This window comes from Pseudophryne corroboree, chromosome 10 (assembly GCF_028390025.1).
Source record: "Pseudophryne corroboree isolate aPseCor3 chromosome 10, aPseCor3.hap2, whole genome shotgun sequence".
NCBI classification, from domain to species: domain Eukaryota; kingdom Metazoa; phylum Chordata; class Amphibia; order Anura; family Myobatrachidae; genus Pseudophryne; species Pseudophryne corroboree.
The window spans coordinates 58,285,320-58,308,247 of NC_086453.1; the positions used below are offsets into that span (position 1 = coordinate 58,285,320).

At 46.7% G+C, this 22,928-nt stretch overlaps 1 protein-coding gene across 2 annotated transcripts in view; it reads left to right on the forward strand.

Annotated features, from left to right (window-relative positions):
* The window catches only part of LOC134965989 (sarcoplasmic reticulum histidine-rich calcium-binding protein-like), a 43,841-nt gene extending 23,054 nt beyond the window's left edge, over positions 1-20,787 (forward strand). The window contains exons 2-6 of one of the 2 annotated variants that reach the window (XM_063942436.1): positions 10,688-10,773; positions 12,952-13,020; positions 13,150-13,204; positions 18,578-18,614; positions 19,963-20,787. In XM_063942436.1, coding sequence (XP_063798506.1) covers positions 10,688-10,773; positions 12,952-13,020; positions 13,150-13,204; positions 18,578-18,614; positions 19,963-19,987 — 272 coding nt within the window. In that variant the 3' untranslated portion in view covers positions 19,988-20,787. Of the gene's footprint in view, positions 1-10,684; positions 10,774-12,951; positions 13,021-13,149; positions 13,205-18,577; positions 18,615-19,962 lie in introns of both variants that reach the window. The other variant, XM_063942437.1, reaches the window with a different exon arrangement.
* The last annotated feature ends 2,141 nt before the right edge of the window (positions 20,788-22,928 follow it).

The window sequence follows — 22,928 nt, forward strand, 5'->3', positions numbered from 1 at the left end:
ATATATAATATATACCTGTCCGGCTGCAGTAGTGATATATATATATTTTTTATATCATTTATCATCCAGTCGCAGCAGACACAGTACGGTAGTTCACGGCTGTGGCTACCTCTGTGTCTCTGCACTCGGCAGGCAGTCCGTCCATAATTGTAATACCACCTAACCGTGGATTTTTTTCATTCTTCTTTATACATACATAGTTACATAGACATCTTCTCTTTATCAACCAGTCTATATTAGCTGCAGACACAGTACAGTACGGTAGTTCACGGCTGTGGCTACCTCTGTGTCTGCACTCGGCAGGCAGTCCGTCCATAATTGTATACCACCTAACCGTGGTTTTTTTTCATTCTTCTTTATACATACATAGTTACATAGACATCTTCTCTTTATCAACCAGTCTATATTAGCTGCAGACACAGTACAGTACGGTAGTTCACGGCTGTGGCTACCTCTGTGTCTGCACTCGGCAGGCAGTCCGTCCATAATTGTATACCACCTAACCGTGGATTTTTTTCATTCTTCTTTATACATACATAGTTACATAGACATCTTCTCTTTATCAACCAGTCTATATTAGCTGCAGACACAGTACAGTACGGTAGTTCACGGCTGTGGCTACCTCTGTGTCTGCACTCGGCAGGCAGTCCGTCCATAATTGTATACCACCTAACCGTGGATTTTTTTCATTCTTCTTTATACATACATAGTTACATAGACATCTTCTCTTTATCAACCAGTCTATATTAGCTGCAGACACAGTACAGTACGGTAGTTCACGGCTGTGGCTACCTCTGTGTCTGCACTCGGCAGGCAGTCCGTCCATAATTGTATACCACCTAACCGTGGATTTTTTTCAGTCTTCTTTATACATACATAGTTACATAGACATCTTCTCTTTATCAACCAGTCTATATTAGCTGCAGACACAGTACAGTACGGTAGTTCACGGCTGTGGCTACCTCTGTGTCTGCACTCGGCAGGCAGTCCGTCCATAATTGTATACCACCTAACCGTGGATTTTTTTCATTCTTCTTTATACATACATAGTTACATAGACATCTTCTCTTTATCAACCAGTCTATATTAGCTGCAGACACAGTACAGTACGGTAGTTCACGGCTGTGGCTACCTCTGTGTCTGCACTCGGCAGGCAGTCCGTCCATAATTGTATACCACCTAACCGTGGATTTTTTTCATTCTTCTTTATACATACATAGTTACATAGACATCTTCTCTTTATCAACCAGTCTATATTAGCTGCAGACACAGTACAGTATGGTAGTTCACGGCTGTGGCTACCTCTGTGTCTGCACTCGGCAGGCAGTCCGTCCATAATTGTATACCACCTAACCGTGGATTTTTTTCATTCTTCTTTATACATACATAGTTACATAGACATCTTCTCTTTATCAACCAGTCTATATTAGCTGCAGACACAGTACAGTACGGTAGTTCACGGCTGTGGCTACCTCTGTGTCTGCAGTCGGCAGGCAGTCCATAATTGTATACTAGTATCCATCTCCATTGTTTACCTGAGGTGCCTTTTAGTTGTGCCTATTAAAATATGGAGAACAAAAATGTTGAGGTTCCAAAATTAGGGAAAGATCAAGATCCACTTCCACCTCGTGCTGAAGCTGCTGCCACTAGTCATGGCCGAGACGATGAAATGCCAGCAACGTCGTCTGCCAAGGCCGATGCCCAATGTCATAGTACAGAGCATGTCAAATCCAAAACACCAAATATCAGGAAAAAAAGGACTCCAAAACCTAAAATAAAATTGTCGGAGGAGAAGCGTAAACTTGCCAATATGCCATTTACCACACGGAGTGGCAAGGAACGGCTGAGGCCCTGGCCTATGTTCATGGCTAGTGGTTCAGCTTCACATGAGGATGGAAGCACTCAGCCTCTCGCTAGAAAAATGAAAAGACTCAAGCTGGCAAAAGCAGCACAGCAAAGAACTGTGCATTCTTCGAAATCACAAATCCACAAGGAGAGTCCAATTGTGTCGGTTGCGATGCCTGACCTTCCCAACACTGGACGTGAAGAGCATGCGCCTTCCACCATTTGCACGCCCCCTGCAAGTGCTGGAAGGAGCACCCGCAGTCCAGTTCCTGATAGTCAGATTGAAGATGTCAGTGTTGAAGTACACCAGGATGAGGAGGATATGGGTGTTGCTGGCGCTGGGGAGGAAATTGACCAGGAGGATTCTGATGGTGAGGTGGTTTGTTTAAGTCAGGCACCCGGGGAGACACCTGTTGTCCGTGGGAGGAATATGGCCGTTGACATGCCAGGTGAAAATACCAAAAAAATCAGCTCTTCGGTGTGGAGGTATTTCAACAGAAATGCGGACAACAGGTGTCAAGCCGTGTGTTCCCTTTGTCAAGCTGTAATAAGTAGGGGTAAGGACGTTAACCACCTCGGAACATCCTCCCTTATACGTCACCTGCAGCGCATTCATAATAAGTCAGTGACAAGTTCAAAAACTTTGGGTGACAGCGGAAGCAGTCCACTGACCAGTAAATCCCTTCCTCTTGTAACCAAGCTCACGCAAACCACCCCACCAACTCCCTCAGTGTCAATTTCCTCCTTCCCCAGGAATGCCAATAGTCCTGCAGGCCATGTCACTGGCAATTCTGACGATTCCTCTCCTGCCTGGGATTCCTCCGATGCATCCTTGCGTGTAACGCCTACTGCTGCTGGCGCTGCTGTTGTTGCTGCTGGGAGTCGATGGTCATCCCAGAGGGGAAGTCGTAAGACCACTTTTACTACTTCCACCAAGCAATTGACTGTCCAACAGTCCTTTGCGAGGAAGATTAAATATCACAGCAGTCATCCTACTGCAAAGCGGATAACTGAGGCCTTGGCATCCTGGGTGGTGAGAACCGTGGTTCCGGTATCCATCATTACTGCAGAGCCAACTAGAGACTTGTTGGAGGTACTGTGTCCCCGGTACCAAATACCATCTAGGTTCCATTTCTCTAGGCAGGCGATACCGAAAATTTACACAGACCTCAGAAAAAGAGTCACCAGTGTCCTAAAAAATGCAGCTGTACCCAATGTCCACTTAACCACGGACATGTGGACAAGTGGAGCAGGGCAGGGTCAGGACTATATGACTGTGACAGCCCACTGGGTAGATGTATGGACTCCCGCCGCAAGAACAGCAGCGGCGGCACCAGTAGCAGCATCTCGCAAACGCCAACTCTTTCCTAGGCAGGCTACGCTTTGTATCACCGGTTTCCAGAATACGCACACAGCTGAAAACCTCTTACGGCAACTGAGGAAGATCATCGCGGAATGGCTTACCCCAATTGGACTCTCCTGTGGATTTGTGGCATCGGACAACGCCAGCAATATTGTGTGTGCATTAAATATGGGCAAATTCCAGCACGTCCCATGTTTTGCACATACCTTGAATTTGGTGGTGCAGAATTATTTAAAAAACGACAGGGGCGTGCAAGAGATGCTGTCGGTGGCCAGAAGAATTGCGGGACACTTTCGGCGTACAGGCACCACGTACAGAAGACTGGAGCACCACCAAAAACTACTGAACCTGCCCTGCCATCATCTGAAGCAAGAAGTGGTAACGAGGTGGAATTCAACCCTCTATATGCTTCAGAGGTTGGAGGAGCAGCAAAAGGCCATTCAAGCCTATACAATTGAGCACGATATAGGAGGTGGAATGCACCTGTCTCAAGCGCAGTGGAGAATGATTTCAACGTTGTGCAAGGTTCTGATGCCCTTTGAACTTGCCACACGTGAAGTCAGTTCAGACACTGCCAGCCTGAGTCAGGTCATTCCCCTCATCAGGCTTTTGCAGAAGAAGCTGGAGGCATTGAAGAAGGAGCTAACACGGAGCGATTCCGCTAGGCATGTGGGACTTGTGGATGGAGCCCTTAATTCGCTTAACAAGGATTCACGGGTGGTCAATCTGTTGAAATCAGAGCACTACATTTTGGCCACCGTGCTCGATCCTAGATTTAAAGCCTACCTTGGATCTCTCTTTCCGGCAGACACAAGTCTGCTGGGGTTGAAAGACCTGCTGGTGAGAAAATTGTCAAGTCAAGCGGAACGCGACCTGTCAACAACATCTCCTCCTTCACATTCTCCCGCAACTGGGGGTGCGAGGAAAAGGCTCAGAATTCCGAGCCCACCCGCTGGCGGTGATGCAGGGCAGTCTGGAGCGACTGCTGATGCTGACATCTGGTCCGGACTGAAGGACCTGACAACGATTACGGACATGTCGTCTACTGTCACTGCATATGATTCTCTCACCATTGAAAGAATGGTGGAGGATTATATGAGTGACCGCATCCAAGTAGGCACGTCACACAGTCCGTACTTATACTGGCAGGAAAAAGAGGCAATTTGGAGGCCCTTGCACAAACTGGCTTTATTCTACCTAAGTTGCCCTCCCACAAGTGTGTACTCCGAAAGAGTGTTTAGTGCCGCCGCTCACCTTGTCAGCAATCGGCGTACGAGGTTACATCCAGAAAATGTGGAGAAGATGATGTTCATTAAAATGAATTATAATCAATTCCTCCGCGGAGACATTGACCAGCAGCAATTGCCTCCACAAAGTACACAGGGAGCTGAGATGGTGGATTCCAGTGGGGACGAATTGATAATCTGTGAGGAGGGGGATGTACACGGTGATATATCGGAGGATGATGATGAGGTGGACATCTTGCCTCTGTAGAGCCAGTTTGTGCAAGGAGAGATTAATTGCTTCTTTTTTGGTGGGGGTCCAAACCAACCCGTCATTTCAGTCACAGTCGTGTGGCAGACCCTGTCACTGAAATGATGGGTTGGTTAAAGTGTGCATGTCCTGTTTATACAACATAAGGGTGGGTGGGAGGGCCCAAGGACAATTCCATCTTGCACCTCTTTTTTCTTTTCTTTTTCTTTGCGTCATGTGCTGTTTGGGGAGGGTTTTTTGGAAGGGACATCCTGCGTGACACTGCAGTGCCACTCCTAGATGGGCCCGGTGTTCGGGTCGGCCACTAGGGTCGCTAATCTTACTCACACAGCTACCTCATTGCGCCTCTTTTTTTCTTTGCGTCATGTGCTGTTTGGGGAGGGTTTTTTGGAAGGGACATCCTGCGTGACACTGCAGTGCCACTCCTAGATGGGCCCGGTGTTTGGGTCGGCCACTAGGGTCGCTAATCTTACTCACACAGCTACCTCATTGCGCCTCTTTTTTTCTTTGCGTCATGTGCTGTTTGGGGAGGGTTTTTTGGAAGGGACATCCTGCGTGACACTGCAGTGCCACTCCTAGATGGGCCCGGTGTTTGGGTCGGCCACTAGGGTCGCTAATCTTACTCACACAGCTACCTCATTGCGCCTCTTTTTTTCTTTGCGTCATGTGCTGTTTGGGGAGGGTTTTTTGGAAGGGACATCCTGCGTGACACTGCAGTGCCACTCCTAGATGGGCCCGGTGTTTGGGTCGGCCACTAGGGTCGCTAATCTTACTCACACAGCTACCTCATTGCGCCTCTTTTTTTCTTTGCGTCATGTGCTGTTTGGGGAGGGTTTTTTGGAAGGGACATCCTGCGTGACACTGCCGTGCCACTCCTAGATGGGCCCGGTGTTTGGGTCGGCCACTAGGGTCGCTAATCTTACTCACACAGCTACCTCATTGCGCCTCTTTTTTTCTTTGCGTCATGTGCTGTTTGGGGAGGGTTTTTTGGAAGGGACATCCTGCGTGACACTGCAGTGCCACTCCTAGATGGGCCCGGTGTTTGGGTCGGCCACTAGGGTCGCTAATCTTACTCACACAGCTACCTCATTGCGCCTCTTTTTTTCTTTGCGTCATGTGCTGTTTGGGGAGGGTTTTTTGGAAGGGACATCCTGCGTGACACTGCAGTGCCACTCCTAGATGGGCCCGGTGTTTGGGTCGGCCACTAGGGTCGCTAATCTTACTCACACAGCTACCTCATTGCGCCTCTTTTTTTCTTTGCGTCATGTGCTGTTTGGGGAGGGTTTTTTGGAAGGGACATCCTGCGTGACACTGCAGTGCCACTCCTAGATGGGCCCGGTGTTTGTGTCGGCCACTAGGGTCGCTTATCTTACTCACACAGCGACCTCGGTGCAAATTTTAGGACTAAAAATAATATTGTGAGGTGTGAGGTATTCAGAATAGACTGAAAATGAGTGTAAATTATGGTTTTTGAGGTTAATAATACTTTGGGATCAAAATGACCCCCAAATTCTATGATTTAAGCTGTTTTTTAGTGTTTTTTGAAAAAAATACCCGAATCCAAAACACACCCGAATCCGACAAAAAAAATTCGGTGAGGTTTTGCCAAAACGCGGTCGAACCCAAAACACGTCCGCGGAACCGAACCCAAAACCAAAACACAAAACCCGAAAAATTTCAGGCGCTCATCTCTAATACACACTAGGTGATATTGTAATATCACTCATGTTTACCCTCCTGGGCAATATTGTTTGCCTAATCACCCAGTGTGTATGCTGTGAGCGTTGCCCGATGCACGCTCCCGGGGGCGTCCCGCTGTCGGCTGTACATGCAGTTCAATATGACAATATCATCAGAAGCTGCATGTTCGGGCCGGCCGCAGCATGATGCACAGTGTTTATCGGCAGCTCGGGAAGGGAAGGGAAACACTATGCGACATCGCTCATAGAGTGTATCGCCTAGTGTGTACCCACCTTAAATTACAACACCATAAACAAATCTACTCTTGCCTTTTCTGTTAAAGTATCTCCCAAGTAGTCCCCTCCGCTCTCATCCACACTCGTTACCTTCTCTCATTCCCGGATATAGGCCCTCATTCCGAGTTGATCGCTCGCTAGCTGCTTTTAGCAGCAGTGCACACGCTAGGCCGCCGCCCTCTGGGAGTGTATCTTAGCTTAGCAGAAGTGCGACCGAAAGGTTAGCAGAACTGCTCGTAAAAATTTTCATGCAGTTTCTGAGCAGCTCAAACCTACTCCTACCTTGCGATCACTTTCGGCCATTTTCCCTGAGATCTCTCTACTGCGCATGCGCAGAACGCCGTGAAAATGGCCACTGGGCCATTTTCACTGTGTTCTAGCGGCGCTGCGGATGCCGGCGCTGGACTTCGGAGGGGTAAGTATTTTACAAATGGTTGCAGTGTGTGCGGTGGGTTTCCCCCTCTGGACTCAGGGGCCAGTGTGCACCGCACACACTGCACCCATTATAGAAACGCCAGTGCATGAAGCGTATCGCCTATTGTGTACCTACCTTTAGAAATATGTTACAATATATTTAGTTAAAACAGGCAATCGATGTATGGATTGAGGAGAGCAGCAGCTGTAGGTGAAGGTATTGTAATGCTACGTTCACAACAGATTGTATTGCTGAACGTCTGGTTAGAGGCACACCAGCAAGGAGGGAATTGCAATAGTCAATGAATGAGATAATGACTCAGAGCTGGACAGGCCACGCCCACCTGTGACATGGCAGTTATGAGCTGATTGGCTGGCACTTTTTCACTCTCCATTTTATCACTTTACAAGCGATGATGCATCTAGCCCAATGACTCAGAGCTGGACAGACCACGCCCGCCTGTGACTTTAAGCAAATTCCTGCTTTGACGTCACAAACACGCAGAGTTCGGCCAGCCACTCCCCTGATTTCACAGGAATACCTGTGTTTTTACCTGACACGCCTGCAATTTTGAACACACTCCCGGAAAACGGTATGTTACCACCCAGAAACACCCCTTTCCTGTCAATCACTCACCGATCAACAGAGCGACAGAAAAGCGTTGCTCGACCTTGTGTAAAACTGCATAGTTTTGTGTGAAAGTACTTCTCGCGTGCGTAGTCGTACTGCGGCCTTTACGCATGCGCAGAAATGCCGCTTTTTCACCTAATTGCCGCGCTGCGACCGAAAGCAGCTAGCGATCGACTCGGAATGAGGGCCATAAGTCTCTGTGGAATATTGTCCCTTGTACAACAAGACTTTCCTCTAGCCTCCCTGAAAACTCACCTTTTACGGAAGCTTATTACATTCCTGCTCTACCCACTTAAGATATTTCCATGAGATACCTTTTACACAGTTCACACAAAATTGACATGTGTTCTCCTGGCGTGATCCCAGGCAAACATTTCAGTATGAATGGATCATACAGCCCAGAGGTTCTTAAACACGGTCCTCAAGGCACCCTCTTTGCTATTTATTTTGTTGTTAGCAAACAGTCTCGTTTTATTACTGTGTTTGTTTTTACCTGTGCAAAATGAATAATTGTTAACGATAATAATAGTAATAATAAGATAATAATAATAATAATAATAATAATAATAATAATAATAATTATTATTATTATAATAATTTAGTCAGAACAGAAGAACTATAAGTAATATGCATGTTAGTAAATAAATGACAATTTCCCATTAATTAATGACCACTACATATCTTTTTGCCCCTGATACGTTGCAGCCATCTAGACATGAATTGTATGAATAGTAGGACAGATGTCTACAGTAAATAGCCAGGGCAGTGTTTGCTTATATCAGCTCATTATTCCTTGTTCCAATAAGACCACTATTCATAATACATAGATGTCAGTTATTATATACTCAATGAATAAACAAAGGCTGAATGGCCTATTGTTGCTTCCAGTGCAGGATAATGCATCCGATGGTCTTGGCGCTGATAACAGTCTTTACAAGGGAGGGATATACAGTAAGAAAAGTTCAATGTATACACAGGAATATTATTCTTATGGAAAAGTACAATAAAGAATGTACATTCTTTTGACAACTGCATAATGTGGCGCCCATGTCATTGTGGCTACAATAAAATGAAGATCCCATATTCTTGTGAGCACAATACAATGCAGAGCCCCCTACCTAGCTGTATTGGTGCTTACTCACATGTAGTAGCTCAATGATCACTGCACTACTGAGGTGATCCCATCTCCTTCTCACTCCTGATTGGCTGAACCACCTCAGTCCGTGTTCTTTGTGTACATCAGCAAGATGAGTCAGCTCCGGCCTCCGGAACTGGGCGGAGCACCTGTGCTGTCCCCACCCCTAAACCCGTGATGTCATCATGTCACATCTAGGGGATGGGGCATCCAGTTCTGGGAGATAAAGCTCCAGGCAGTTCCACAGGCTGCAGGGTGTCTGTTTGGAGCGTCCATTGGACAGTCTGAGTGGCTCTGCAGTAGCGCTACTGGCTGCAGGGGGGGGGGGGGGGGGGGACAACATTATATAGTTAGTCAATATGTCGACACCAGATAGTCGGCAGTCAATAGGTCTACAGGGTCAAAAGGGTGACAGGGTCAGAAGGTCGACAGTTGAATGGTTGACTAACCCTCCCCCTAGTGCGTATCCCTAACTATCCGCATCCATAGAATACATCCGAAATCCTTGTGGCCGGGATGCCGGCGGTCACATGACTAAAAGCGGCATCCCAACACTGAAGACCCTGACATCAGAGGGAGTAAGCATTTCTACCCACCCCTGTCCCCTACCCTAACTCTAACCCTTGGGCGGGTGGCAGCTATGGCCAACTACTCCTCCCTGATGCCTAACCCTAACCCCCAGATCCTAACCCTGAAGCCCGATACTCACCTTCGGGATGTTGGCTGTTGGTGATCTGGCACTGGTCTCCTGAGTGGTGTTGGGATTCTGGCATCGGTCACATGACCGCCGGCTTCCTGACAAATGGAATGCTGAACGCATCCACAGACTAACCATCAGTCAAGTGCCTAACCCTAACCATCCCTCAAGTACCTAACTCTAACCTTCACCCTAACCCTAAAAATCATGAAAATCCATGTGCAAACCTTTTCGGTGTCAACCATTTGCATGTCGACATTTTTGACCCTGTACACTTTTTGACCCAGTCTACCAATTGACTATCGACCATCTGGTGTCGACCTTTTGACTCTATTTACTATCTACCTTTAATCCGGATACTGGCTGTAGGAACCCTGCAAGCTACATGCAGGTGCGCTGGACGCTGGCTGTGCTGGCCCGAGGGCCCTGCACCCTGTCCAATGGCATGCCTCGCATGACCCTAGTCACGTCCTTGAGATGCGCATTTTATGCAGAGGTTGGAGCAGGGAACTTGCTGCTAAAAGCTTTGTAAATACCATCTCCAGTTCCCCTGACTCCTGAACAGTCCTGAACCCAGGCAGGTCCTCATAAACAAGACTGTCCCGGTGAAACCAGAACGTTGTCACCTCTAGTACCAGAGGAGGAGTTTATCTATGTGGATCTATATGAGAGCCGAAACAGAGGGACGGTTTGGAAGGAGTGTGGTGCAGATTAAAGAGCGGTGAATGTCGTATACATGTGTACTGTAGTGTAGTTGCCGACATTTTAAAACAATTTCCACTTTAATGCATGTCTGGCACCGTCCAGGTAGACTGCAGTCCCCATCATGTTATCTTTACCGAGCTTTGTTTTATTGTCAGCTATTTGCTTATTCTCAATGTTCCTGCTCCATAGACTGTTATGTGTCCAATTTGGAACAGTCATTAATTTTACTAATAAGCTAACAAGTGCAGTTGTTTGGTTTAAATCAATCAGTTTGGACGTGGGAAGGACTTTCACCAAATATGGCAATGTACAGTAAGTAACTACTGATTGATTTTCTAAGTAAGCGTAGCAGGTCAGTATTATTTAGAATTTCAAGAAACTTAACACCATACACTTGAGAATTCTTTTTGTACTTTTACCCTTAAAGATGATGATGATGATGACGACGATGATGACGATGATGATGAAGAGTACAAAGACGGCTCACTGTGCCACTATTGCTCATTCTGCAAGGTAACATATCTAATATACAGTATGCAAGCAAGCTGCTGTTAAATGGTAGCCAAACAATATAATTAATAACAAATAGGTGAAAACAAACAGTGCTGTATTTATCAATCTATAGAAATAATCAATTATTATATAAGAACAATAGAAATAACGTTATTATATAAGAAAAATGCTGTGGTTACAATAAAAAGTATTTATTCAGACAAATATTAGCAAACATAAATATCTCCATCTGAAAACACACTACACATATATCAATATATTCATGTGATTAATGCAATACATTTATACAATCATAGGATTATTGCAATAAAACACACACAAGACCCTCCTGCCAGCTAATCTAATTTACTGATTAGACCAAAAAATAGGAGAACAAAGAGGTTTTCTCACTGCTTCAGTCCATACAATAACTGCCGTGCTGCAGTTTTGTAGCAGAGGAAAGTATGGCTAAAATTTGACGAGAAAGTTATTATAGAGATGAGATAGTCTAAAGCTGGGAACACACTGGGAAGATACGTCAGCGGACCCAAGGTCGTGCCGACAGCGGGCGATTCAAGTAATTATACACATTTATCAGGTCGGCTACTCAATATGCCGTCCCGATGTTGCAGCTGGGCGGGCATTTGAATTTAGCTGCCCAGCTGTGTCGGAGGGGTGGTATTCATGTGACCGGCGGTCGGGAGACCGACGGTCACATGACCTCCACCGACATCCCGCCCCCTCACTATCCCGATGGTCGGCATGCTGACCAACAGGGACTATTTCCACTCGTGGGTGTCCACAACACCCATAGAGTGGGAATAGAACCCGCGGCGACCGCAGGTCGCCACCGAGCCCGCAAGGGGCTTGCTGCACTCGCCCCTCCTTGCCGGGATCCCGGCGTCGGTATGCTGCCGGGATCCCGGCGTCGGTATGCTGACTGGCGGTCTTCTGAGCACCGGTCAGACATACTACACCCGTGTCGGAGGCCCCTGCAGAAAGTGGACCACCCGCACACATAGCCAGATGCAACCGATATATCTGCTGCACAGCCAACGTGATATGTGATATGTCACATTCATTGTGATATTATCACCAGTCAATCCGGTTTAGGGGATGAGGTCACCTGTTACAATGTTTGCAACAGTGTACTGAATGGACAAGGACTGAGCTCATACCTGCCTACTCTCCCGGAAGCCACACAATTTTTCAGGTAGTCCCCCGCATCTCCAGAAGATTGTGTGTATCTCCCGCATACCGCCCACCTTCCTAACAGTAGCCCCCCTAATGCCGTGATTAGTTAGCAAGGCTAAATTATGCCAAAAGTGATATTTAGCCCCACCCTCATTACACAGACTCACTAATCACTGCATTTTTGCCACTATGGGGGTGGGGCTTTATGAAGTGAGAACCCAACCCCACCCTGACCTTGCCAGCTGCAGCTCCTCTCTGTTCTTATCCCAGAGAGGAGATCTTAAAACTCGGTAAGCATGACTGAGATGCTCTGAGTGTCTTTAGATACTAAAATCACGCTTGGTGCAACCATCAGTCGCACCATCAAAAGTTGCATCAGTGCTATGCTAGGGCAGAGCATGTCCTCCAATGGCCCCTTCAGTGACACGCCCATCTGCACAGGCCCCTCCCAGTCACTGCCCAGGAAGGCCCAACACATTTTTCAGACCTTTCTGATACCACTGTGACGGCATCGGATGCAAGCAGGCGACATTTCTTAGTCAGCAGCTGCGTCTAAAGATGCAGGTGCATCGACACCGGCGGCCATGTCCAGACAGAGACTCTGTACCGCCAAAGGGCTGGTGCCATATTTGATGGTGTCGCAGCTGCTGGTCATTTCAATAGGACAACCATCGGCCACGGCACTACCATGTAGACACAGTAGCGCTGCATAAAAAACTCAGTCACAGCTGCCACAACTCTGAAGCAGGCCCTGATGCATAAGGAATCTGGATGCATGCGAAGCGCGACTTTGACGCTTGCATAATATAAAACAAAAATGCTTACCTGCGTCTGTCATCTTCATTGCGTTTAACTCAGAATCAGGCCTTATATATAGACACCTTTTTGGCACTTATTTGTAACCCTTTGCTCCGTAAGTGTCAGACATTGTCACACACCATTGTTAGAACGGTAATGGCTAAGTGTCATCATGTATTGTGATTACAAGTCTTTCTCCTCCCCCAGCACTGTGGCGAGTGCGACAAATGCCCCTGTGAAGAAAAAGATAAGAGTGAACACTGTAAGAATTGCGAGGTGAGTCAACGGGTTTAGAGGAAGCGTTGCTGCAAGGAATTCACCAACCATACGTATACACAGAAATATTGTCACATGACTGAAAGAAGATCCCAATAGTCATTTAACCATTTCTCTCTCTCTTTGCAGTACTGCCAGTTTTGCTACGTTTGCCCAGTTATATGTGAGACAGCCTGCAAGCCTGGTAAGTCACTGAGAAGGAGTTGGGGCTGGGAGACCGACCCGGGGATCCCGGCAGCAGAATGCTGACAGGGGGGGTGGGGGGTGGGGGCGTGAGCGCAACAACACCCCTTGCGGGCTTGCTCCGCTCTCGTCACACAGCGGGCTTGGTGGCTCTCCACAGGTTCTAATCCTACTCTACAGGTGTCATTGTGTGGCAACAAGACCCCTTTTCCCAGGAGAAGCATAACTTATGTATTACTAATGTTTAGCACTGGGTGTGGTACGGAGGGTTGACAGTAACTAGGTTGACAGTGTCTAGGTCAACCACTATTGGTCGACAGTAACTAGGTCGACAGGGTTTCTAGGTTGACATGGTCTAGGTCGACAGGTCAAAAGGTCAACGTGAGTTTTTTAATGTTTTTTTTTTGGATGTTGTTTTCTCCGCACAGCGACCGGGAACCCCAATTAGTGCACCGTGTCCCCTTGCATGGCTCCGCTTCGGGCAAAGTTACTATATCCAATCGTAGTCCGCGTGGATCATTAACTATGAAACAGTCCAAAAAAGAAAAAATATTTTGAAAAACTCATGTCGACCTTTTGACTTGTCGACCTAGAACATGTCAACCTAGAGACCCTGTCGCTCTACAAACTCTGTCGACCTAGTTACTGTCGACCAATAGTGGTCAACCTAGACACTGTCGACCTAGTTACTGTCGACCTAGAGATCGGATACCTTTAGCAATGGAATGCTTAACATTAACCAGAAGTGGCGACACAATGTAACAATATCTTCATCTACAAACTGTTACTCAGCCTACAAAGTAATCCCAGGCAATGAAGAGATAAGAGATTAATCTAAACCGAGTCAGATTTATGTTGTGTCATCATTATCATCTGATGCAAGCATGCCCCCCAGTGGCCTTTGGCTGTTATAACACATATATGTACAATTAAAACCTGAGAGGTCGTACACTGGAATGGATTATTAATACTATCATTTGCTCATAAAACACGCTGTAGATTTCGGGGGAGGGGACGCACCAAGATCTGTCAGCTTGCTAAAACTTCTGCTTAGTAAATGTTATTCCCTGCATCCATGTACTGTGCAAAATCATACATGTTCTAACCCTGACATGCTTTACATGTATATTTTATCATCATGGTCTGTACACCAGCAGCTTGCATGCATTCTGTTTATGTAGCAGTCAGGGGCAAATGCAGGATTTCTGGAGGGGGGTTCCAAATGTTTGACTTTAGAGTGATTGTCGCCAGCCCATGAAGAATCCATTATTAGCATGTAACCAACTAGAGTCTGCCCCAAACACACAGTGCAGTATATGTAATACAGCGCTTAAGACATATGCAGGCCCAATGATCACGGTAAGCCCATACCTTCCAACTGTCCCGAATCCAGCGGGACGGTCCCACTATTTGGACACTGTACCACCCGCGGACAGCAGTGTCCCGCGGGGGGGGGGGGGGAGTTAGGAGATCCTTTGATCACTCGCTGCTCTGCCCTGCAAAGCGAGTGATCTCTGAATAGATGCCGTGCGCATGGCATCTATTCAGCGTTGGAAGGTGAGCAGGGGGCTGCCCAACTGCTAGGGGAGCTCTGGCCACGCCCCCCATTGTCAAAAAATGGCTCCATGTCACAAGGCCAAGCCCACTCATCAGATGCCTTTCCCATCCAAGGCCACACGCCATTTTTTGGGTCGAGCTTGGCGTCCCGGATCTACGATCTCAAAAGTTGGGTGGTATGGTAAGCCACTTACCAGTTTCTCTCTCCGTCGCTATGACTGAGCACTTAGATCCACAGACACACACAGCAAACTTGGTAGGAAAATCTGCTGCCCCCTGGGCATGTGCAGTAGCTTCATTCTTCCCTTTTTACGGCATGTATGGGTCACTGGCAGGCTTTGGAGAAGGGGGGGTTTCCGAGCAACTGGAATCCCCCTTGCAGTTGTCTATGACAATAGAGGGTATAGAAAGGGATATTAAGTAATGGTCTTGCACAGAGTTTTCATAGCTACTTACATTAAAGAATCTGGAAAATAGACAAGTCTTATTTCATCCAGGTGGTAAACTGTGCGCATACCCGTATAGCAACTTTCTTGAATCATGGCGCCCTAGAGCATCATCATTCCACGTCACCCCCAGGCCAAAAGTTTCTTATTGAGAGAGTCAGCAAAAATTAATACATGGGCCCTCATTCCGAGTTGATCGGTCGCAAGGCGAATTTAGCAGAGTTACACACGCTAAGCCGCCGCCTACTGGGAGTGAATCTTAGCTTCTTAAAATTGCGACCGATGTATGCGCAATATTGCGATTACTAACTACTTAGCAGTTTCAGAGTAGCTTCAGACTTACTCTGCCTGTGCGATCAGTTCAGTGCTTGTCGTTCCTGGTTGACGTCACAAACACACCCAGCGTTCGCCCAGACACTCCCCCGTTTCTCCAGCCACTCCTGCGTTTTTTCCGGAAACGGTAGCGTTTTCAGCCACACGCCCCTGAAACGCCGTGTTTCCGCCCAGTAACACCCATTTCCTGTCAATCACATTACGATCGCCGGAGCGAAGAAAAAGCCGTGAGTAAAAATACTTTCTTCATAGTAAAGTTACTTGGCGCAGTCGCAGTGCGAACTTTGCGCATGCGTACTAAGCGGATTTTCACTGCGATGCAATGAAAAATACCGAGCGAACAACTCGGAATGAGGGCCATGAAGTATATTATGCCTACCAGTGTTCCTAAGGGTCAGTTATGTGGTGGTAGAGAGAGTTAAGGGCCCCATACACTAGAACAATAATGCCCAATTTCATCCAATTTTGGGCATTCGGGCCAATATATCGGGTGAAATTGGGCATTTTGGATGTGTTTCCGATCCGATGCGCATTCCCGTGAGGGTTGGATCGGCTCCCCTAGATCGTTAGTGCTGCACTCATGATATGTCGGTTCCCGCAGGCATGGCTGGGATCGCATACGATATATCGCATGTAAAATGTACCAAATCATATGGAACCACTCTTGGGAAGCTCCCGGGAGAGTTCAAGGGAAATCGCCTCCGACTTCAACCTCAGACATATCGTTGTAGTGTATGGGGCCCTTTACACTTCTGTTTATCCACATATGTTATGATTGGCAATCACCAGCACTGGCTTTGCCTATCACTCTGACATAAATAATTTGATTTGGTCCTGGAACATCGACCGCCAGCACCCCTGCAAGTGCCAAACTAAAGACATTCACTAGAAGGTGACATTTTGATGCAATATTTTCATTTTTCAGCAAAAAGGTAATAATATCATTAAACTGCACACGTGTAACACCACAATATAAACTGTCTTAACAGATCAAACATCCACAGGGCCGGACTGGCCCACAGGAGAACAGGGGGAATTCCAGGTGGGCCATGCTGCCTGTGGCCTCTGGCCCCTCCTCCTCCTCTAGGGATCAGGTTCCAGACTCTATCCTATTGCACTTGAATTATGCATTATACATGTTACATTATACTTCACAGGACTATGGTTTATTATTTATTTACCATATACTCTCTCTGTGATGACTGGCCACGCCCCCACCGAAACCTGTCCACATCCTTAAAAATGGGCCCCTACAACTGTATTCCCCTGTCCGACACTGAACCTCCATCCATGAGCAAAAATCTCATTTAACTATTGTAGTTTCCTGTTAACGAGTTAGATATGTCAGATTGCAATAATATTTCATCTTTGGCCTCACACACTTTGTGAACTGCTAATATCAATATTCCTGACAGGAAAATTACTACTTAGGAAATGCTGTCTAAAAATTGGTATAAATTACCATTTTCCTGTTCAACAGAGGTTCTGTTAATTAGGCATCGCTAATTGCTGTAGTCAAGTTCAAGAAGAAATATGAAAATGAAATACATTAAAGCAATTGCCTCTTTCACCTTCCTGTTCCTGAATAATTCTTATGCCAGTTTCATAAATAGGATTTAATCTCATGAGCCAGTGTCATGAGATGACGATAAGGTCCAATAGATGGCGCTATTGGAAATGTCCACTGTATACTATTCTCCCATAACAGCAAAGTACACTGTAACAGACTGGAGTGATATTTACCATGCCACTTGTTGTACTTTGGAGTGTGCTCTTTAAAACTTAAAATAATTACATTATTAATAATACTATAACATTACATTTTTAGTCAGTGTTGACTATGGGCCTGGTTCATAGTTGTATGCCCATTGCAGATCTAAGTACTGCAAGCATTCCCAACCTCAGTCCTCAAGGCACACTAACATTGCAGGTTTTAGTGATATCCAGGCTTCAGCACATGTGACTTAATTAGTTCCTCAGTTATTTTGATTTAACCATCTGTGTTGAAGCCTGGATATCAGTAACACCTGCGCTGTTAATGTGCTTTGAGGACTGAGGTTGGGAATACCTGGTCTAGTGTGTACTCACTGTTGCGCGCTCCCGCGAGTCGTTTGCTGGGTCATACAGTCGGGCGTGCTGCACGCCCGGCGGGACAACCCGGTAAATGACGAGATGCAGCGGAATGCAGTGATGAACGATATATCGCACGGTCGCGTCATACATACCTCCCAACATAACCCTCTCCAGGAGGGACAGAATGCTCTGCTCCTGGACTTCCCTCTTAATTTATGATTGTCATCACCTGTGCTGAAACACCTTTCTTATCCATTATCCTGTTCAACACAGGTGCCGGCAATCATACATTAAGAGGAATGTCCAGGAGCAGAGCATTGTGTCCCTCCTGGAGAGGGTCATGTTGGGAGGTATGGTCATATATTGTTCAGTGTGTATGGGACGGCCAATGTATCATTACATCGGCTGGGTAAACAAATCGTTTAGTGTGTATCCGACTTTATCCCCCCAGACCACACCCACATTGCCCATGTATCTCCCCTTTTCCCAGCAGGCCATGCCCTATTGGACTAACATAACTGTTTGTGGTGGAGTTTGGGTGGAACACTAATGTGGTGTTAACAAGTCCTGGTGAATTGGCTGAACATGGGTTTAGGCCCCAATATATCTCCTTCCAGAGGACCTGTATGAAGCGCACTGATGACAATGACCCACTAAGCACTTTACAGGATGCACACCTGCTTTCCGCTCTCAGAAGACACACACTTCTCTGGTACAAGATGTCTCCTCCCATTAATAGAAGAGGATGAGACTGGTCTACGCCAGCTCGGAGCTGCTGCAAACATCTAATGTTTTTTTGTGGAGTGGAAATGTAATGTAATTGTATGTTGTTGGTGACAGAGTAGGCATACCTCAGGCTCCAACCCTAATCTGGTTTTGCACACAGTCTAGTTCTCGTGTATCCTGCATGGCATAACCTGCTGCCAGTGCCTATCTGTAACGTGTCTCATTCTGGTGTCTTCCAGGAAGCTACGTAGATGAACTCTCAGGAGCGCTGTACCAGTAAGTCTCTCTCCTGGCTTATTACTTCTTGGGTTATATACTTAATTATGCCTGGTAGATAAAACGAGGAACACAAAGGCCGGGATGTAATGGAGTCCGAGTTCGGTGCCCGTGTGGGATGCCGGCTGAACTTGGACGTTTTTTTTTAAAGGGGCAATCATTTACAATGCATGGTTTAGCCTTATAAATGATTGCCCCTTTAAAAAAACACGTGCTGGTTCGGCCGGCATCCTGGCCAAAGTGCGGCTCATGTGTGGAAGTCACTGGGGTATGTAACTTATTTTACATTTCTAACAGAAAGTACATCTAATGGCCTCCATACATCAGCAGTGGATTCCTGCAATTTCCTGATCTGCCGACGGCCGGGTACGGGAATCTGGATTTGCAAATTGAGGAAACATCCTTTAGATTAATGGGGGCCTTAAACCAATATATAAACCAATGACGACCCTGAGCTCTGCAGCCAGTAAGAAATAGTTACACTTGACTGGCTCCTTAAGAATGTATGAATGAAGTACAGTTTTTAATGCTTCCATTTCCAAATCAGGGGTTTTATAGGGGAACAGTGAGATAAACTTATTTTAAAGATCAAAGACTACTATTAAAGTATTATTCCATGGACAATTATATTGTTTTTCAAACAAAACCTACCATCTACTCCTTCCACTTTCCATTTCCAGATACTGAGAGGCCCCCAGGGCCGGAATGCCCATCTGGCCGATTGGCTGGTGGGCTGGTCCCTGTCACACAGAGAGACGGGAAGGCCACACCCTCCTGACTCGCAGCACGCCCCCTTTTTTAGTGCCCGCGCATCCCTGGCACATGCCAGGGCAGATTTCGGCGCCCAGTCCGTCCTTGGAGGTACGTGTAACTTCAGGCGAGATGTAGCAAACCAAAAGCAACTAATTAGATTGTAGCTATAATATATATAGTGCAGTCTATAAAATGATACATAGAATCTGATTGGTTAGTATGAGGAACACCTTCACTCACCCTCTTTTATAGGTTTGATACATATTTCCATTTGTCTCTAGATAAAGAGGTTAAGGGGTGTATTCATGAAGCAGTGAAAGGAGTGAAGAAAAGGACCAGTGGAGAAGATGCCCATAGCAACCAATCAGCTTAGAAGGAAGCCTTTATCAAGTACATTCTATATAATGTAAGGGAGATGCTGATTGGTTGCCATGGACAACTTCTTCACTGGACTGTTTCTCCACTCTCTTCACTGCATCATGAAGAGACCCCTAAGTGTGGGGATGCAGACTATTAGGAATCATTACTTAGTCGGTTTGGGCAAGAGAGGACTGATTATGCTACAGGTCTCATTATCTTGTCTTTATCTCTACAGAACCGTTGCCCACATCTTTGAATAAGATGAAACCGTTTTCTATCCCCCGTGGAACATAAAGCTGAGTACTGGACTTTAATGGGTAACATTTCAATCACACATAGCAAGCCATGGTCGGGAGATGATATGTTTGGTGGCAACCACTGGCATTCGGGATAGTCTGAGCTAAGCGTAGCTATAGCCAAGATCAAGACTCTTCTGAATGCCAGGAAGATTGCCAAAGAGCCAGCTACCAGCACCTTATTTATATTACCCCAGTTAGTGCTTTCTACCTCCTAACAGAACAACTTCATAGTAAATTCCCAAAGTTGCTTTTTTTGACCACTGTTGCCATAAAGTTCTTCACCAAGGAACGGTCTTCAACATGACTCCCTTTGTTGAGGTGACAAGTGTCTGAAGACCACTCTATCTTGTATACAGTACTGGCAAAGCACAGAAGGCACCTGTGCAGACTCAAACACCAACAAGATGCTGGGGATCTAACAACTCGTGTTCCCTGTGGCACTATCTAGGAGCATTGAGCGCAGTACATGGACCCTGAAAAACTTTTTGTAGGGCAAAGTTCTTTCTGGTGAAACACAGCAGCAAAAATAAATCTCATTCAAGTCAACTCAAATGTTACCCAAATATTTTCTCATAAATGACTTAACATACATGTAAGAGATGTAAGACCCACTGTAACAAAAACATCACCTGTCGGGGTCCAGCGATGTCCCTCTTTTTCTTCTCGGAAGGATGAAAGGCAAAAGAAAGTGTATTTATTTATTATATGAGAAGTGTTACATGTCTCATATCCAATAATAAATGTATTTCTGATCTCTTGAATGGCTCATGTTTCACTGTATTTAAAACAAGAGGGGTAATTCCAAGTTGATCGCAGCAGGATTTTTGTTAGCAATTGGGCAAAACCATGTGCACTGCAGGGGAGGCAGATATAACATGTGCAGAGAGAGTTAGATTTGGGTGTGGTGAGTTCAATCTGCAATCTAAATTGCAGTGTAAAAATAAAGCAACCAGTATTTACCCTGCACAGAAATAAAATAACCCACCCAAATCTAACTCTTTCTGCACATGTTATATCTGCCTCCCCTGCAGTGCACATGGTTTTGCCCAATTGCTATCAAAAATCCTGCTACGATCAACTTGGAATTACCCCCAAGGACAGGATCCATTTTAACAGCAATACTAGTTGCTGGCAGTATATCATTTTTAAAGTATTACTGCATCTCGCAGTGATATTTAGGGGAATATCCAATTAGCCCCGGTAATTTACCGGGGCTAATTGCCCCACCGGGGGCTATCCTATTACCTCCGATAAGCCAGCACGAGCGGAGGCTTATCAGGGGTAACCTTATGCTGCGCCGGGTGCCGGCTGCTGACAGCTCCCGGTGTAGCACTGCTCCTCCGGCTCCCCCCAGTCACATGGACGCTACCCCATCATGTGACCGGGGGTCGGGGAGAGGGGGAGATGCGGTCACGACACTGCCCTGGCTTACCCCGTCGGGGGGTCACCGCGCCGAATGGCAGCTTCCGGGCAGTTGCAGTGGGCATGGGACACTGCAGGTTGTCCCGGTCATCGGGGATTTTGTTTCGCCTGCCTCAGGCAAGCGAAACCAAATCCCCAGAAACAGCCTTGTTTTCATGCGAAAACGTGGCTGTTTCTACCGAAAACACACAGGTTTCACCGAACCTGTGTGTTTTAGGGAGAAGGGGCATTTTTTTAATAGGCAATCAATCTGGATAGCCTGTAAAAAAAATTGTTGAAACATCAGGAAAAAATCGCAAAAAAATATGTTTTTCACACCCAGTGTTTTTCTGGAGTTAATAAGATATCCACCCAAACTGTTAAAGCACCAACCAATCCGCTCCTAAGTGTAATTTTTTCAAACACAGCCTGTAACATAGCAATTAGGAGCTGATTGGCTGGTACTTTACAGTATCTAGGGAGGCCGATCCCAGGATTTAGGGCCAAAAACAGCCGGGATTCAATCCCGGGATTGGAAGCTCCAATCCCGGGGATCGAGGGAACAGCGTTGAGCATCCACAAGATGCTCAGACGCTGCCTGGCTTCCTACTTCCGGCTCCCCTGGCACAGCGTGAGGTCACACTGTGCCGTCAGCCGCTGCTGGGGGAGAGAATGTGGAGTTTCCCATCCGCCCGCCCACGGTATACGGTTAGTTATGTGTGCGGGGCGGGCAGGGAGGGGCGGGGCGAGGGGGGGTGGCCACATAGTTCAAAACCAATCCCGGGATTGGCCATTTTTCAATCCCAATACCTGGGATTGAAAAAATGGCCTGGGATTGGCTTCCCTTACAGTATCTCTCCATTTTATCTCTCTCCAAGGTTTGATAAACCTCCCCCTCTTTCCCTAAGCCTAACTGTATCCCTAACCCTACTGTAAGCGCCAATCTTTTCACAATGTCGACATTTCATAAATCAACATTCTGTCAAAGTCAACATTTCCCACGTATCGTCATTTTAACGATTTTAACATTCGGAATGTTGACCTTCTGACGACGATCTTATGAATGCCGGCAGGGCTGCAACTATGGGGGTGCTAAGGGGGCATGTGCCCCGGGTGCAGGATTTGAGGGGGCGCCGAGGAGATACAGAGGACCAGTCTCCCCCCCCCCCACGGCAGTGTTGTGCTGCTCCAGTGAGACAGCAGACGGCTCCCAGGGCAGTGTCTCTGACCCACCTGTCTGCACGCAGCTGGCTCCGATGTTGTGCAGGTGAGCTCCAGTACCTGGGATCTCTCCTATGGCGGCTACTGTCTTAAACTCTCCTCTTTGCCATGCAGTGCTGCAGCTAGCGTTCGGGGCACTGTGCAAGCTATAGTAGCGAGCTGTTGGTGCTGTGTTTTTCAGCAGGCTATGATCCCGGCTATCTGCCCAGCACCAACCAATAACAAGCTGCCGGCGACAGACTATTAAGAGGACACGCTGCCCCAGGCTTCTGCTTGTTAA